We start from the raw sequence: 18,133 nt of genomic DNA on the forward strand, positions 1-18,133 counted from the left end.
CAATCTTTCTGCCTCTTTATGTACTTTGGAGTGGCCTTTAGCTAAATTATGTTGTCATATTTGAACGCGGGGTGTGATTTGCCAGAATTATGTAATTGAGAAATTAGAACAATAATATCCCACCTTCATACCAAACACCCTCAGACCGCAACACAGTTTTCAGCAACCCTCCCCTCGCCCCCCCTCTCTCCGGAAGCCATCTGTGCTGTAATTGGCTGAAACTAAGGGGGAGTTGGAATAAACAACAGTTCCGAGCATTTTCATTGGCCGCTGTCACGTCGCTCGAACTGTTGCCTGGCGATGGGCTCGGAGCTTGTCAACCGCACGATCCAGTTACTGTAGCTGCCTGCTGCAATGAAAATAACGTCGTTGGTGGGTGGATATATTTATATGGGCCTGTTTCCATCGTTTTTCCCCAAAAACAGTGACTGAGTGAGTAGTTTTTTTTATCTTTACTTGGGTAACACTTAACCTGCGAGGGTGACTCGGATCTCTTATGTGTTAAGGCAGGCGGGAGGTTTGTTATGCATGTTTTCTGAATCAGCTGGTTCAACAACAACTAGGGAAAAAAACTGTTAATTTCTGTTAAGTTGGCTTCATATGTTTGACTTGTTGGGTTTGCTGTTGCTCTGCATTAAAAATGTGGGCGCTACAGTCAGTCTGTGGGCAGTCATAGCTGCCTGTCTCTCTCACACACGCACACGCATACATATGTGCATATATACACAATTAGATACACAGGCTACAGTTAAAAATGATGATTTGTGACAGCTACATTTCACCTTTGTAGCTGTTAAGAATGTGAGAGACTTGTTATAAGAAGCAACACCACAAATGCAGGTGAGATTTTTACATAAACAGCAGTAAATTTCTTTTCCTTTTTTCAACCATAATTTTATCTTAAATTTAAACTTGTGTCTATTGTTGTTTGCGTAATTGTGTGCAATTAACCCAAAAAAATCACGTTACTCTAAACCTGAGTGACGTTGTTAGATGGATCCCTTTGTTGTTGTTGTTGTTGTTGTTGTTGTTTTTTCTACAAATTTCCACCACTTTGTCAAATTTTAATCATCAGAAAGACACAATTCTGCATAAATACTAGTGCACTGATCATATGAAGAGATTTTGGAGGTTCTGCATTTTCAATTCCACGCACCACGCATGAGTCATGCTGTTGATAGAGACAAAATATACGATCTACAGCCATGCACTGTGCATTCCTGATCATATTATCCTTCCAGGAGTGGGCCTGGTGGGTTAGTTGGCAAAAATCTGCTTGGGAAAAACAATAGGCTTGCATGCCACCTCATGTAGGCTGCAAGCTGAAATGGACCAAAGGAAGCACAGAAACACACTCATGAGTGAAAAATAAAAGGCATTTTCTGCGAGGTGAAAAGTGTTTGAGTTTAGCCTACAGTTGAGGGTTTGCTGCTGAGTAAGATAAGGGAGTAACAGACCACACAGCGATATTTGGTGTTCAGGGAGACTCAGTTTATTTTGGTGCCGAGGTTTTTGCATAGTGATGAGCAGCTCCTGTGCCCACAGCTCTGTAGGAGATTGCAAGTGTGTGTGTGAGTGTGTGTGTAGGCTACACAAGTCCTTGAGCTTTCCAGCTAGGAGAAGATGAAATGGAGAAAGTGGTATCTGGAGTCTTATCTGATTCAATAAAGAGTGTGTGGATACCAGAGGAAATCCTTTGATCACGTTCAAAATGCGTGCGGTGCCCTTTCACTCTCTCTAAACAGGTAGGAATTTACTATTTTCACCATCATTTTCATCAGGTTCTGTAAACTATAATATGGAACCTTTTTATTTACTTAATTTATACTGACGAGACAGTCCACTGATTTCACACATTCGCGTCTATTCGCTCGGTATGTGGAGCCTGCACAGGCTGTTAATACCCTTGTGCAGTGTCTTCTGTGGCTCTAGAGGAGCTTCGTCAAGTCTTGAGAAAATAACCCTTGTGATATGATCAGGGTTATCTTTAGTAAAGCTGAAGATATCAATTAGCTGGGAGAAAGCCTGTGTTTTAAAACTGTGGGTATGGAGATCGAGAAATGAGGGCGTGCAGGCAAAGGAGGACGAGTGATAGATTGTATTAAACTGCTTTCTGGGAATTGGATCCTGCTTTTTTATTTTAATAGGGACCAAAAGTTGGGACATTTCAGCCCCTTCTTCACCCATTTTGATTATTGTTCTTTCTAGTCACCCTTTCTAAACTCCTCCAGCTTAATAAAAGGGACCTATACAAAGCAGGAATCACCCTTTAACTAAAGGATTGCTAGTTTTGTGACACAGATTCATTTTTTCTCAAGCTTTCGTGAATTCAGTATCGGTAGATTTTCTTTTAACTCTGAGCTAAGAGGGCTCTTTATCTATTTTGATTTGGTGCATTGTTTTCCTGCAGGTGAAGACGAGGCACTGACGGAGGCATGTGACGGATATTATGGCTTACAGCAGGCGTTCGCCTCTCAGGAGCCGACAGCTGGCCGACTCATGCAGTCCTGTAGCCGGGGCCCCCGAGCCTGAGCTCCACCCACCTCACACAGCATACCTTTTGACTTCATGAAGATCCCTGACCTTGGTGATGTAATGAATAAATTTGAAGTCCTTGGGATTGTGGGTGAAGGTAAGTGCGGTCATTTACTTGCTGAAAAGCCTGTTTTGTGCGATTGTTTTTCAGTCTGCAGTAGATAGTAAGAACTAGTCCAGTCCAGCCTTTCATGCACACTTGCATGGCTTTTTAGTGAGCCATCGGTTGATTGTTTTTAACCAATTTGCCTGCAGAACAAGCCCATTAAAAGCCTGACCTTTACAGCTTATTAAGGTCAAGGGCGTCTGTTTTATATTTATTTATCCAAAAGAATTTAAATGTGACAAACTGAAGCTAGATGCTTTAATGTGATTCATACTTTCATGTTCTTATTGGATAAATGAAGTGGTGGTTTGGGGATTTTTTTTGCTTTATTGTAGTAAATATCAGCAGGGCATGGCTGTGTGATAGTTAAATTCCCCTGAAATGCTTCTCCTGGCTTTTGTTTTGCCTTGAGCTACTTGGTTGATAGAAAGTGGCAGTAGCCCTGAAGGGAGGCCACCCACACGTCCTAGTTTTTACACCCTTACTCTTCTACTCCCACGTCTTAGAAGTTTTATAATGCGTGGCAGAAAGACGCGGGGAAATCTCGAGCTGGATTTTAAAAGCTGTCCGATGATGCGCCGGTTGGGAAGGAAGTCAGCACTTTTAGTGTCACATTAAACTGTAAAAGTTGTAGAAATTTTCCTGCTCATCTCCCCGTTTCCTGCCGTAGCACTCATTGCACTGTATGCTCCGCTTGATCCCAGCATCATAGATTTTTCCTCAGTGATCTTGAGGTCAGTCAGTTTTGTTAATGATTTAGTACTAAGTGCTAAGTGCATGCAGCTCACCCCAGCAATTAAAAATACACTGAATTATGTGCAGTTATCTCCAGCTCTTCATTGAAGGACGGAAATGAACGGGAGAAATTATTTTCCATCTTTTAATACTTCAGGCACGTTTTGCAGCTTTTTGTGCACTAATTTAGTCGGAATGGGGTAAGAGATGTGGCTAATGTGTCCCTGCTTTACTAATGACATACAAAATGTCCTAAATTGTCATGAAACCAGGCTGCATACACCAAAAAAATCCTGTCCAGTTTGGTTTCTTGTTAGTCAGTGGATTTTTCACTGGTGGCGGTCATGCTTGCTGGAACCGCTGGAAGTACATGTGAAGATTAAAGCCAAACTAAGATGCTGAAGGTGGCTGATTTAGTGAAAATAAACAAGAGTTTAAGGATGCTGTTGTGTATGGTTATGGTGGTTATGCTATGTGCACAGCACATCCTCAGTCCAACATATAGCTTGATGTGTTATTACACGTTTCTTACTCACCACTGTCTTCTGGGTGGCGCGTACCCAAGATAATTACACGTTCAAGAGGTGAAATTGAGTCTTGGATTATATTAATAATAATAAAGACACAAGTTAAAATTGTTACAGTTGTATAAATAATACATAGACCCCATAGCTTTAGTCTTTAAAGTGTGTTCGACTGTAGAGCAGATAACTTCTCAGCACTGATGTTCTCGTAAAGGAGCACAGATCCATTCGTCATATGTCTGCTTGGTCCAAGAATTCCTCTCGAACCCTCGGGGGATGCATGTGTGTGACTGCCAGGGTCGATAACATCAGATCTACAGTAGCTTGCCAACACTTGTGTCCTACTTTCTGGACCACCTGTCCTTTTTATAAAGGGGAGGGGGGGGGGGGGGTTAGTTCATGTGTAGTTCATGTGTAGTTCATGCGAACATATAGGAAGCATTCGAAGGGGTTATTTCAAAAGCTTTTCTCTTCTCAGTTGGAGTAATACTCCTTGTTTGTTTATGGCTGTAGATCATGGTGGCATGTTAATTACAGAGTTTCAAGCTGATTTTGTGTTTTATTATTTACTGTTATTGATTCTACTTGAAAGAAAAAGTTACTCTGAATGGATGAATAAACAGTAAAGGAAATTAAAGTAATCTTGCTTTTTGCTTCTGTTTCAGGTGCCTATGGTGTTGTTCTGAAGTGCCGACACAAGGTAAGGTTCACATTATTTATGTTTGTAATACACTGTCAATATGAAAAAACGAAGTTTTAAAGGGCAAAAGATTTATGTTTGTCAGCAAAACTCATGAAAAACTAACAGTAAAGCCAGAATGTGCTTATTCCTCTGTGTTGTGGAGCTCTGTTGTTTTCTGTAAAAAACACATAAATGAGTCACGCTGTTGCACTTGGTGACTCGATTGTTCCTTACGGTGAACCGGGGCAGTGTTTTATGGCTCAAGCTAATCTCACATACACTGCTGTAAATACTCACTAGAGCACAAATGTGTATAATTTATGGTCGAACAGTTGCGTTGCTTCTGTTAAAGTAACATTTACAAAAAAGCTACCAGTACTGTGATGATTTCTTTCTTAAGAAGTTAAATATTATACGTGATCTGCTTTAGAAGTGCAATGGGGTAAATAATTATTTGATTTTTGCTCACTTAGAAAGAAATCAACAGTCTCTTGTATTTATGCTAGTTTCATTTTAATGGAGAGAGGGAATATTAACCAAAAATTGAGGGAAAAAATACGTTATATAAAAGTTATACATTGATTTGCATGTTGCTGAGGGAAATTAGTATTTGATCCTCAAGCAAAACATGACACAACTTAGTACTTTGGTAGAAAAACTGTTGTTGTTGCACAACGGTGAGAGGTTTCTTGTAGTAGGTCACCAGCTTCCTTCTTTACAGAAACTCTCTAACTCCTTTCAGTTTCTTGGCTGCTGCTTGGAAACATGAAGCTTCAGCTCCCTCCACATATTTTCTGTAGTGTTGATGTCTGGAGACCAGCTAGGCCACTCCATGACCTTAATGTACTTCTTCTTTAGTTGCCTTGGCAGTATGTTTTGGGTCATTGCCATGCTTAAAGACCCATCCACGACCCATCTTTTTATATGGTTTTAGCTTGTTTTTTTAAAGCATGGTATAACATGATAAAATGGAGCAACAGTGGACATTTTGGGTCATATTTTTGTAACTATATGTTATACTGAAATGAGCGGTATAGCTAATCCAGGGACCTGATTCATACATGTTTGCTCTTGTTTGTGGAGCACCAGCCTTGTCCTTTGAGTGTGGTGGTCAGAGGGTAATGTTGGTTTGCCTGATAAAGAGATAAAGGCTATCTGAATCAGGCCCAGAGAACTTCTGATCTAGATCGTGTTTGTTTTCCAAAGGAGCAAGCACTCCTCACGAACCTGGTCGCACTGTTTTTGTTTAGTGTTGTTGTCGCATTGGGTTACAGTTACAGATGCTCCTGCAGACTGCTGGATAACTGGTTATAGTCCTTTTGTCTCCACTCAGGAGAGCAAGATCTGCTTTGAAGGATAAATTCATTTCTTCCACTACTTAGATTTTTTTATTCACATAAAGGAGATTCTGTTTAAGCAGTTAATTTTTAGGAAAAGAAAAAGGAAATCAAAACAACCACAAAAAAAAAAAAAATAGCAGACGACCCACACTGCACACAGCCTTGTCATCTCAGTCCATGTGAGGAAGAGGCTGTGCCAGGAATTGACAGCAATCCAGTATGAATAAGAGAGGCTAACTACCTCCTACTTACAGAGATCTGCAAGAAGGAGACAAAAACACTTTCTCAGCCTCTCCTATCAAAATCCTCAGCAGGTTTTTTTTACTTGCTCTACAATTACCATGCATCTGCCTTCATTTTATCATGTTTATTACAGAAGTGATATTACTCTGTTTATCCAGTGGCCTGATGTCTAATGCCAGGCAGTTAGCTTAAATGTTATAACAAAAATAAAAAGACAACAACACAAAGGGTTGATGTTGAGGGAGGAAAAATAGGAGCGAGGATATAAATATTATTCAAACTGATTGATCACAGGCCGAGGCGTTCGCAAATGCCAATGTCTCCGTTTTCGAACAACAGAACTCACATCAATAAACCGCCGTTAGGTTCGCACCACAGATGGCGGCTGCTGTCTGCAACGCTCTCGGTATTGTCTTCATTTGTGCGAAAACCCGTCAGCGTCAAAATTCAGCAACAAAAGTTTATCAGAACAGGATGAAATAAAGCTCAGCGTCAGCGTACATCTGCCAGGCTGATATGTTGCCTAATCAGAGACGGAGGAAGTTTTGACAAGGTTTAGGTAGCTCTATCCTAAACCTCATCAGAGCTTTGTTTTTAAAAAAATAATGCTGATTTTGGTATAGTCCTCAGATGTCTGCGTGTACAGCTCTGCTCAGAAGACATTATACCTGAGCGTGATATTCTTCTGTACTCTATATTTTATTTTACACATTGGTTTAATTTGGATTTAATGACACAAACATCAAGCAGAGATGATGATTGTTTAGCTGGTAGAGGAACATTTGGGGGTTAAAGCCTGATTAATCCACGAAGGAGATGGTGGATCTCAACTTAAGCTAAAGGAAAGTGTAGTTGTTGGATGCAATACATGTAGCTTTGTAAGGTAACAATATTCATCTTGCAACATGATACTTACTTACCTCCAGTTTAGCTTTGAAGACACAGATCTGTAGAAACTGTTGAGCTAATCAACCAATAATGGCTGAATGCTCGTGATCTCGGAAGATTTTGCCGTTCTAGTGACTCTCAGATACGAGTGCATTGTTCCTCAATGAGACTCATGTTTTTCTGTTCGTGATGCGATAATAGTGCTTTGGGTAAAAATACACACGTGTATATTAACGAGCTACATCACGAAACGCATTTTCATTAGTTGGTAAAGCGTTTTTGGAATGCATTTTTAATTAGATCATTATTTGGTAAAAAATGATTTCTCGAAACAAACGAGCCCCCAGAAGCCTGACATTTTGTCACACATTGCCTGGGCCTTTTGTTGGTTAGAAACTCAGTAATATATGCATTTTTGATGGAATTTCTGCTGGTGACTTTATTGGTTGATGTGTGAAAGCACCGGAGGATAAATGCTCTGGCTGCAGATCAATGTGGACCTGTGCCATCTGGAAAATATTGTATTGTTAGCGTGAATGAACTGGCATGTTTTTTCAAGGGCTAACTCACAGATCTATGCTGCATAATTATGTGTGCATACACACAGAGGCTGGCACAGTGTCAAACACACTCTTCACGCACTCGCACACACACGTGTGTGTAAGCGGAAAAACACATAAGCTTAGCAAGGCTTTGATGATGCTGTGAGGATGGGCAGGGAAGTGCACTGACCAGAGAAAATGGCTGCATTTATATGGCACTGCAGCTGCTCATTCTCACAAAACACATTTATTTCACCAGTGACACGCCCCTTTGTACTTGCACTACCCAGTACATGTATTTAACAGGAATAATTAGATCCGAGAAAGACGTGGGGCCAGATATAGGAGGGATGGAAATAGGGAAACGTGCATTCAGTTTCTACGCAATAATCAGAATGTGTTTGAAAAGGCGACGGATTACAGTGTGTGCACCCGACATTACAGGATCCTCAAGAGTCAGCTGGGCTGGTTGTTGTACAGAGAGGAGGCGGAGGACATAGATAACTGTTTTTTTTTTTATTCAGGTGTAATCATTTTATTGTCAGCAGTAGCAGCAGCAAAGGGGTTTTTCGCAGTAGATAAATATATGCGGATGATTTATTATTCTTGCAGAGTTATTCTCCTTAAATATTTATGCAGACACAAACGGGATAAAAGATTTGATCTTAATGCTGAATGTTTGCTTCTCTGGCATTGTTACACGATTGTGATAACTGCGTGCTTCCTCATCATATTAATAACTGTGATTTGTGATCCTTTACGAAAGATTGTTGATCATTTACTTCATTAATGTGTCTTGAACATTATCCTAAACACTGTGTAGGACATTCGAATGACTAGTTGTCATGATCGATTCTGCGGTTTACTCCTACAAGCGCACATGTGCTGAAGTAAACATTGTGTCAGTTATCCTGACATTTGAAAAACCTTTATTAACTCCTTAAAACCAAGTGTATCATATTAAATGGGTTTTTGAGACGTCCTCAACATCACTAGTGGGATTTTTTTAACCTAACCCGATCTTGTTTGTTTAAGATAAACAACCTTTGAGCAATTTTCTTCAGATATTAGCGGTGAGCAAATGCTGACTTCTATGTCAGCAAATGCTGAGCAGGAAGTCTGTTTACATAGTCGCCACCGAGTAAAAAAGATATATAAAGTAACCTATTATCGTATTACCGTATTACCGTATTTCCTGTTCTGCATATGCCACTACACTTTCAAATAAAGAGGTGGGCGTATGTACAGGAAAGGACAGAGAGAGGTGATTTCCCTAATATGGTCACCTCAGGCACACAGCTCCACCCATCTGCTACTTAAACCTTATGCTTATGAGGGGTGGCCAATGAGAAGAAAGGGGGAGAATTTTTTTTTTAAACAGAGGACGAAGTGCAGGGCTATTTAAAGGCCCAGTGTGAAATAAGCAATGATTATTTTTAACTGTGATTCATGCAAAGCTACCCTAGTAGAGTCCAGGTCTAGTAAAACCTGAAGCTGGAAATGAGCATAATGGGTATCTTTGAGTTGCTTTAGCCTGTCTACAGTTGCTCCTTTTCATGCTGTGTCTGATTTAATCAGTGTCATGTCTGCTGTCATTGATGCCTGCTCTGCTCTGTGTGGGGCTCTTGCTGCCGCTCTCCGCCGCAGGCTTTTCATGCATGCATGTGGAAGGGCGGGAAGGTTCAGAACAGAGCCGTACAGCTAAATATAAATCACTGCAGATGGAAATAACAATCTTCTTTTGACTATAGTGGCCCCGACTGAAATAGGCTCGACAGAATCACCTCATACCTTACAGGGACCCAGTTGTTCTCAGTAATGCTTTTGCACTCTCCAGCTTCACTCACTCTTGTCGCTGCTCTGCCAAATGTTGCCACAGCTTTTTGATAAAGAAAGTGCTCAGAGTAAAACTGCAACATGCTGCTGTGTCAAGAGGGTTGAGCACACAGAGACACAGAGGAGCTTTTGTCTTGTACTTCTGGCTCCTTTGTTATTATTTTCTTGTCGATTTAAATAGATAACCGTAAGAACACGCCTGGGTTCACTAATTCATTTTTGGCCACTCTTTTGGGAATGCAGCCCATCATCATGGTGTGAGGAAATGAGGGGGCTACCAGATTCATGGATGCCGCAGCTACAGATCCACCTTTTGCCAAGTGAGCCATGAGGATGCTTCAGGACTTTTTCTCTTGCCTGCTGATGCTTGATAAAGCCCTATGAATTATGCTAATTTATTGTAAGCTAATTAAGAGGCTTAATCACGCTGATGTCGCTTAAAAGATGTCACAGTGCAGCTGTTTTTTTAAGCTTTAAAGGTTCAAGCTGAAACAGATTTTTTTTTTTTTTTACCAAAATGCTCATTTTCTGCACACAATGATTTTTGTGACTGCCCTTGAGGTGTGACCTATGTGAGCTGCGGAGGCTTGAGACAGACGTGTGTTTGAAAATGCATTTCTATGATGTTTTATCCAACAGTTACACGAGGGATAGGCTTTTATAGCTGTCCAGAAAGGCCACTCTTCAAGGTGTCTGTAAAAAGCTAGTGTGAAACAATAGTCATTTAACTGAGGTTGACAGTTCAGACCAAAAGTGACAGAAATAGTTATAATGAATGAAACTTGATCTGATGACTGATGTGGGAAAGGTGTGGGAGGTTTCCAGAGCTCCTCTATTGAGCCACTCTTTAGTCCTGGTATATAGATTTGAGTCGGTTCTTGGTAGTTATGAAGAAGTTAAATCTAGAACTAAAAGTAAAAGAAAAAGAACTATGAACTGTTTGTGTTGTCACGTTATGTCTGTCTCTTTATCAGTCGGTGGATATTGAGCAGCTTGATGTAGCACTTTTTCTCCACTCCTCTTTTTTCACTTCAAACTCATTTTTTCTTCTGTTGCATATCATTAACTTCCCTTTGCTCTCTCTCGTACACACCTGTCAATATGTTAACTTCACTTCAGTTTTATTTATATAGTGCTTTAACAACAGTAATCTCAATATGCTTTTTATAGTAAGTGAAAACCCTACAATATAAGAGGAAAAAGCCCAACAATCAGACAGTCATCTAAGAATAAACACTTGGAAATGGTGAGGAAGAAGAACTCCCTTTTAACAGGAAGAGACCCTGTTGCTATAGAATCAGGGTCCCCTCTTTTCATCTCTGATGTGTTTATATACCACTACTAGTCATGATGGTTTGCTGCTTCTCAGCAAGGATTGTTTTGTTTGAGGTCTATTCCTGTTGAAGAGTAGTTCTTCCTCCCCACCATCTCCAAGTGCAGTGTGGGGTTTTCTCTATATGTTCTGAAGTAAAATCCGACAATATTTAAATGTCTTGAGATGACTAGCATTACATAAATGAAATGTAACTAAATATTTTATTTATATAATGATACTTCAATACTAACAAGTCAGGTTTCTGATTCATGGTCAGTTTCATGGTGAGAGTAAGTGCATAAAGAAAAGTTTGGATGTGACTCCAGGGTGCAAAAACCCCACCGCTATGAGTTTGATATTATTCTTTTAGTAATATTCAGCTGATATTAAAGAATGTTGATAAGCTCGGGTAAGCAAATTACTCTGATTGAGCGATAAGTTAAAAAGTGAAATTAACAAACTAAGTCCAATATTAATTAATAATAATAATAATAATGGATTGCATTTATATAGCGCTTTTCAAGGCACCCAAAGCGCTTTACAATGCCACTATTCATTCACTCTCACATTCACACACTGATATCACATCATAAATTCTTTTTGCTTTCTAATCTGTATAAATGACAATAAGAAGATTGTATTCTTTAATGCCTACAGTAAAATTAAGTTATTACTGGACTTTGATTGGTTGCATATCATTTGTATCTTTTCTTCAAAATTAAAAATCTGTAAATTTGCAAAAGCACATTTCGAACTTGGCGATAAGGTTTATTCACACTGTTGACGAAACTGGGAATATCAGGACTGGGAGTGGAAACTGCCAGTGAAACTTGCACAACTTTGACCTCACATGTTAAAAAGGTATGTTTGCTCAACGGAGATCACAGACCGAACTCCCACACATGCGGCTCTCATCTGACACACGCACACACAACAATGTTTAATGGACGAGTGTTCATATGATTACTGCACGTGAGCTTGTGTTTTTGCTCTAAATGAGTGATGTGTTATATTTAACCGGAAACCTTAACGTCATCAGACCAGTCTAGTGCATACTGGCGTCTAATATATAAAATACCCATACTATATTGAAGTCTATCACTGAGAACCTTAATGGAAGAAGAAATGGTTAAAACTGGGGATAAACATGTGACACACTTTCTGTTTGCCATGTGTTGTGTTTTAAGACTTCCCACTAAACTCTGAGACGGGGTGACTTACAAATGAAACTCTTTGTTGAAACTTATCTGAGTCAAATACAAAGGCTTCTCTCTGAAAGCTAATCTAAATCCTGGATAAGGCCTCTGCGTGGCCTTGTACACTGGTGTTTTTGTAGCACGCGACAGTGTGTGGACTGTGGAAGCAGGAATTTAAACATAGCAGTGCAGAATATTTGTTTAAGCAGAGAACATCTCTTATACTACACACCCACGAACTGATTTCTAAAGACAATCAAACCAAAAAAGAGGTAAAAGATGGACAGGAGGGTCATGTCTCCTTTAATAATAATCAGTTAGAAGCAGTGAATTATCTGTTTTCGTCAATTATAAAGAAATTGACCTTCTACATGAAAAGTCACGGCCCTTGAATGCAGCGGCGTCAGCTCGATGCTTTAATTGGATTCCAGTCAGACTCACGTGAATTTAAATGAGTCATTCTCACAACAAAGACATATGCAAACGATATATGACTCAGAAAAATGTCATGGGTCATGTTGGGACCTTGTGCACCTTTCTATCAATCAAATATTGATATTCAAAGCTGTTTTCAGTTAAGTAATATTTCATGCTGTGTGTGCAGGGGTTGAAGAAACTAAAGAAACTCAGCTTGTCCGCTCTCCATATTGGAGCTTCTCCTCTCTGTGATGGAACTTGAAACAATAAAACTTTATTTATAAAATAAAACATGTCTACAGCTGGGCAGTGTGAGCGAATAATTACATTAGTCTATATGAAATATGCCCAGATTTGTCAACACACCCAGTCTGATGAGGCTTTGGAGCACATCTTTATTGAAGTATGTGTGCCTTCACTGAGTGTTGTTTTTATATTGTAACATTTATTACAAACTTCTTAAATCCTAACCCTGGCAAACACCCTCCACATTATAATAATTAAAAACAAAGACTGCAACAGCTGAATGGTGTGGAAGGTTACAGTGTAGGGTTAAGTTAAGACATTCATTTTCTGCAGAAGTCTAAATCAGGCATTAGTCGTAGAAATATAGCTACATGGCGCAGACGCAACTGCTGTGATTGGCCTGTTCAGTACTGTTGCACTTCCTGCTATTTTTTGCAGCAGTTTTTCAATTTGTCTGTGAAAGAACAACAATCAACTTTTCAATATAACGAAAAATAATCACAACGGACTCACAAATGTCGGCAGATTCCGACATTAAATTGTTGAAACTACTAGGATGGATGTGAGGGAATGACAAAAGTCCCATCATGTTTGGTTCCATCATGGCTGAACTGCATAGGAAACACATGGACACAAAAACAACATGGATCACTCAGAAAGACTCACAAAACAGAACTAAAACAAAAATGTAACTAAAATAAACAAATGTGCTGTAGAAACTGAAATGAAACTGAATTCAAATCAAAATAGAAACAAAAACTCATCACAAAATACGGAATTATATATAACTGATGACAAGACAAACTCCTTTTGGGACTTTTTAAAAATTAGCTGGCAGAAACAGACACAGCTCCTCTCTGGGGCGTCTCCGGTCTCTTCTGTTCCCCCATCCCATCAGGCTGTTAGTTACTATTACCCAGCATGCCATTTGCTGCTTTCATTTTGTAACTGTGCAGAAAGAAATGGTTTATATTTCGCAAATTAAAATGTCTCATAAAGATATTTTAATCACATGACTGGGAAGAGTCACAAACACAGGTTTCCTATTAACACACCCTCTCATACTACTAGTTACTAATAATGAATTTAAACCGCCTAATAAGCCACAAAAGCATCAGTCTTTAAGAAATTCACATCATGTGTAAAACGATGTAAACTGAGAATTTCACATAAAAATGTATTCAGATCGGATAATCATGATGCTTCATATGTAATTAACACCATGGGAACAAGCAAAACATTTTATTTTTTAATAAAGTTGTGAAGTTAGACATGATATATAATTATTAAAGCATGTTTGCATCTTAGACCAGCGAGTGTCTAACTCAGTTTCACTGGAGGTCAGACACTGACATGCTTTAATTCACTGAAAATATTCAGTGACGTACAGTCTGGTCCACATAAAGAACTCATGAAGCAACATAATGATTACAACAAGCTGCTTACCACACAGCCAACTCACATCTACCATCTATTCACAAGCTTGAATGTGACAGATACTGGCAGTAAAGTGTATTCAACGTCAGAAAATACATCTGGATGTTCAGAGAAAATAATAAAGTCTCAGTTTCATTCTTGCAGATATTTCTACAAATCTCACAAAAATGTAAAATAATGGTCTAGTTTAGCTTTTAGCTTACCTTACAGCCGTAACTATAAGCTAACATTAAAACAACATGTAAATTTTTGCAGTGTGACTAAAATTTCCTGACTCAGCTGCTTTTTCTTCGCTGTAACATTTGATCAAAGAAACATTTTGCTGTATTCAAACTCCTCTTTTTTAGTTTCAGCTCCCTGTGTGCTTTCAGACTAATAACACAAATTATAATTTTTATGGCTAATAGATGCAGAGCTACTCGGGTTTGACGTGTCCACAAAGATAGAAAGCAAAAATCATCACTACAGACTTATTTGTCAAATATCAATAAACCTTTCAGGGAAAGTGTTCCTGTCAGAGCATCAATACGATCTGTATGTCTTAGGAGTCTGCAATGATTGCAGCATAAAGGATACAGCAGCACAGGTGTGAGTGCGTGAGGTGTCATCTTCCTCTTCTACAAAAACATCAACAAACAGGCGGCTGTTTTCCACGTCAAAACATAACTTAAAACCACCTGGTTTGTTTTTGTGGATGTTACGTTGGCCCGTTATGCCTGCATAGGCCATGTATGAAGTACAATCACATTACTGCTGACAGAATAAATGATGAACAAGCACAGAAACAGCAGGTGTGAGGTGTTTATTACCAAATAATGTCATTAAATTCTTTTTTTTCTCATTTCCTGTAACCTTCATTCAAAAAACATCTAACGTTTTAGCGACAGATGCACAGGTAAATTGCACATGTTCAGAAACATAATTTAAAGTTAGTACAATATACTAAAAACAACATTTTAATCTCCTAACCCTTATGAAATAAGACAAGCACAGCTATAAAAATGTAAAGATTTACTTTTCCAACTACAGTGTGAATAAGAGGGGCAGCTAGTTTTAGAATGAGCTGAGTTTTTAAGCAGTGGCATATTTAAATTTAAAACACGTACTGTATTTTGTAACATTTTACAGTTGCTTCATTATTCATTTCAGCGCTCAAGATCACATGACATAAATGCTTCATGATTTTTTCTTTTGCATTTTTTTTTGCATTTTTTTGCATTTCAGTTCAAAAGAGTCCAGAGACTGTGTGAGTTGCACAGAATATTTAGCTTTCATACTGTTATATAATGTGGAGTAAATTATGCAGGATATAGAAGTCCACAGTTGTGACATTATTTCCTGGCAAGCCTCTTTTCCCGTAGTAAGATCAGGTGTATTTTTGACTTTCAGACTTGCAGCTGTGAAATTATGGAATAAAGAACGGCAAAAAAAAAGAAGGTAAACCTATCATTATTTTATTTGAAAGGGTCGTTTTTAGTACATGGATGAAAATTGTCAGCCGATTGCTCCCTGTAGTCACTGATTGCAAATTGAACATATTAAGCTTTACTGTGTTTCTTCCCTTGAGATGCTCTGCAGGCCTTCACTGCGACTGCCTTCAGTTGGGTCTCTCTGCATTCAGTCTTGTCTTCAGTAACTGAAAAGCATGCTTTGTTGGGTTTGAGATCAGGTGACTGACTTGGCCTTTGAAGAATATCCCATTTCAAGCAGCCCAAGAGTTTCTGTCCTAAAACTCACTCTTGCTGTTCTCTAGCTGAGAGTATAGCACCGTACCCTCTATCCTGCTACTTTATCAGCAGTCAGAATAAACGCCGGTGACCCGGTTCCCCTGGCAGCCATACATATCTGCATTATATCACTTCCTCCACTATGATGCGGTATGTTCGGATTAGGAGTCGTTTCTCTCCCTTTCCAAACTTTCCTCTTCCCATAATTCTGTTACAAGTTCATCTCAGTTTCATCTGTCCAGTGGTTAGCACCTTCCTCTAAAGCACCTGTATCTCCATTCATGAAGGCGTCTTTCGATTGTAGATTTTGAAACCTTGACATTTCCCTGAGAGTGTTCTTGACTTGATTGGATGCTATTTTTTGGAACTGTGGAAATAATTCTCTTATCGTGCACTTTAATTGTTTTCTGTGGCCTTTTGGACCTTTTAGTGTTGCTGAGCCAGTCCATTCATTCTTTTTAAGAATGTACCAGATTCTTGGTGTGGCCACTCGTAAAGTTTTTGTTTTGATTTTGTTGTTGTCCTAATGATGACCCCGCACATTTGCATTTGCACCTTATCTCTTTAGACTTTGAATTTAAAATTAGAATGAAAAACTCTTAAGTACAAATTTGACGTCTGGAATCAACTTGAAATATTATGTCTGCTTCATTTGTCATGAAATAACAAGGGTGCAGGCTTCACCTGGCCCTGAAACTGCTTGTCAGTCAATTGTCCAACAGTTTTTGAGCCATGAGAAGAGATGCTAATGATATGTTGGCATGAAAATCAAAGGGAAAGACAGGCTTAAGTTGATTTTGACAGGTATCTCCATGCATTACTTGACATGCAAGAAGGATCTGACAGCTAAGTAAACAAGTAAATTAATTTCCCTCCTGCAGTAAGTTGGCACTTTCATTAATTAGTATGAGGAAACTTTGCGGACAATAATAAATGCTTTGCATGGGTTGAATTGAATTGGGTTGAAACAGGTTTTGTGATCTGAGGGTTAAGAACAGAGCGAATGTTCTACTGAGTAGCAGAAAGCATCACATGATCACATGAGTCATCCTGTTAATAGCAAGTGAACACGAACATATGTGGCACATGCCAGGGCACAATGCTTGCTTCTTATGGTGAAGGCTCCTGGCAGCTCCACTGTGGCGTGGGGTTGTATTTTCCTGGCATGGTTCAGGTTCATAAAACCCCCGAGGGCCGGAGATTGATGCCAAAAAGAAGTCGTCCTTAGCGAATATGTTCAGGAAATGGTGGAGGATCAGTCAGTCATTTTTCACTAGGATACAGCCGAGTGAGACCATATATCACAGCCTGTTAATGCAGCAAATGCCACCTCACTGCCGTTTTAAAATATTTGGTATTAAGATGAATGTTTGGTGTATTGTTTGCAGCCTCAGGCTCAAGACTTGGGTGCCAGCTACCGTGGTACTGTGGGTGCCTTTGCTACCAATCAAGTCGATGACTAGAGCATACATATAAAATTTTAATCAAATTTGTACCACAGTGAGGTTTTACATCTATCTGCTCTCTGTTTTTTAGTAAAGAGTAAATTATTCACTAAAATGTCTCCCACTCTCAGACGCTGAATTTTTAAATAAATGTTTAAAAAAGTTCTTAAACACGGGCTGTGTGGGGTTATTCGCATTAAACTGCTTTTTGATGTGTTTGCAATAGAAAAGCACCTCAATCAGGGCCACAGTAGGACCAAATAACATTGTTATTTCACTCTACGCTCATTTATATTTACACGGGTGCAGAGAACAACATACTTACCTTCATACAACAGCGAGAACCGAGCACACACTAGTCCAAGCATCAGTGACATCACGTGTGAAAGGAAGAGATGGGTTGCAAAGTTGCTTGCAGGTGCACAGCAACTATGGGCAGACTAAAGCAGCTTTAGTAGTGTATAAGAGGATAAAGAGATCAACTTTAGCTTTGGGATATTAGTTGATATGCCAAGATTGTCTGACTGAACTAACTAAAGATTGTGCTTTGCCACCCCACATGTACTGCCAGCAGTCATGCATGACTAAATGATGTAAGGCCAAGGCTATATGGGGCATCATCCCATCTATAAAGGCTATATTTTTTAAAACAATAGAAAGAAGCCTCTGGTATATTTTAAAATAGATGTCTGAATATAAAGTTTTCCATACAAAACTTACAATGTCCACAGGTCCTCCATTTGTCCACCTCTGGACGCCCGGCATATATCCATACAGTGGTTACACTTGTCCCATACTTCTGCGAACATGACTTGTGCTACCTACCAGCAACCATGTGAAACCTCTTGCTAACAGTGCATGTCTCGATTGTTATCAGTGAATGGCTGTGGAATAAAAGCACAAATCCGACGATGATTTC

General features: G+C 39.3%; 1 protein-coding gene across 4 annotated transcripts in view; it reads left to right on the plus strand.

Moving 5' to 3' along the window:
* Window positions 1–282: 282 nt before the first annotated feature.
* LOC113015689 (cyclin-dependent kinase-like 5) overlaps window positions 283–18,133 on the plus strand; it is a 52,641-nt gene continuing 34,790 nt past the window's right edge. For 3 of the 4 annotated variants that reach the window (XM_026157810.2, XM_026157813.2, XM_026157812.2), the window contains exons 1-3: window positions 283–432; window positions 2,411–2,632; window positions 4,566–4,600. In XM_026157810.2, coding sequence (XP_026013595.1) covers window positions 2,569–2,632; window positions 4,566–4,600 — 99 coding nt within the window. In that variant the 5' untranslated portion in view covers window positions 283–432; window positions 2,411–2,568. Of the gene's footprint in view, window positions 433–464; window positions 1,746–2,410; window positions 2,633–4,565; window positions 4,601–18,133 lie in introns of those variants that run through there. The other variant, XM_026157811.2, reaches the window with a different exon arrangement.

Source organism: Astatotilapia calliptera, chromosome 23 (genome assembly GCF_964374335.1).
Source record: "Astatotilapia calliptera chromosome 23, fAstCal68.1, whole genome shotgun sequence".
Lineage (NCBI taxonomy): Eukaryota > Metazoa > Chordata > Actinopteri > Cichliformes > Cichlidae > Astatotilapia > Astatotilapia calliptera.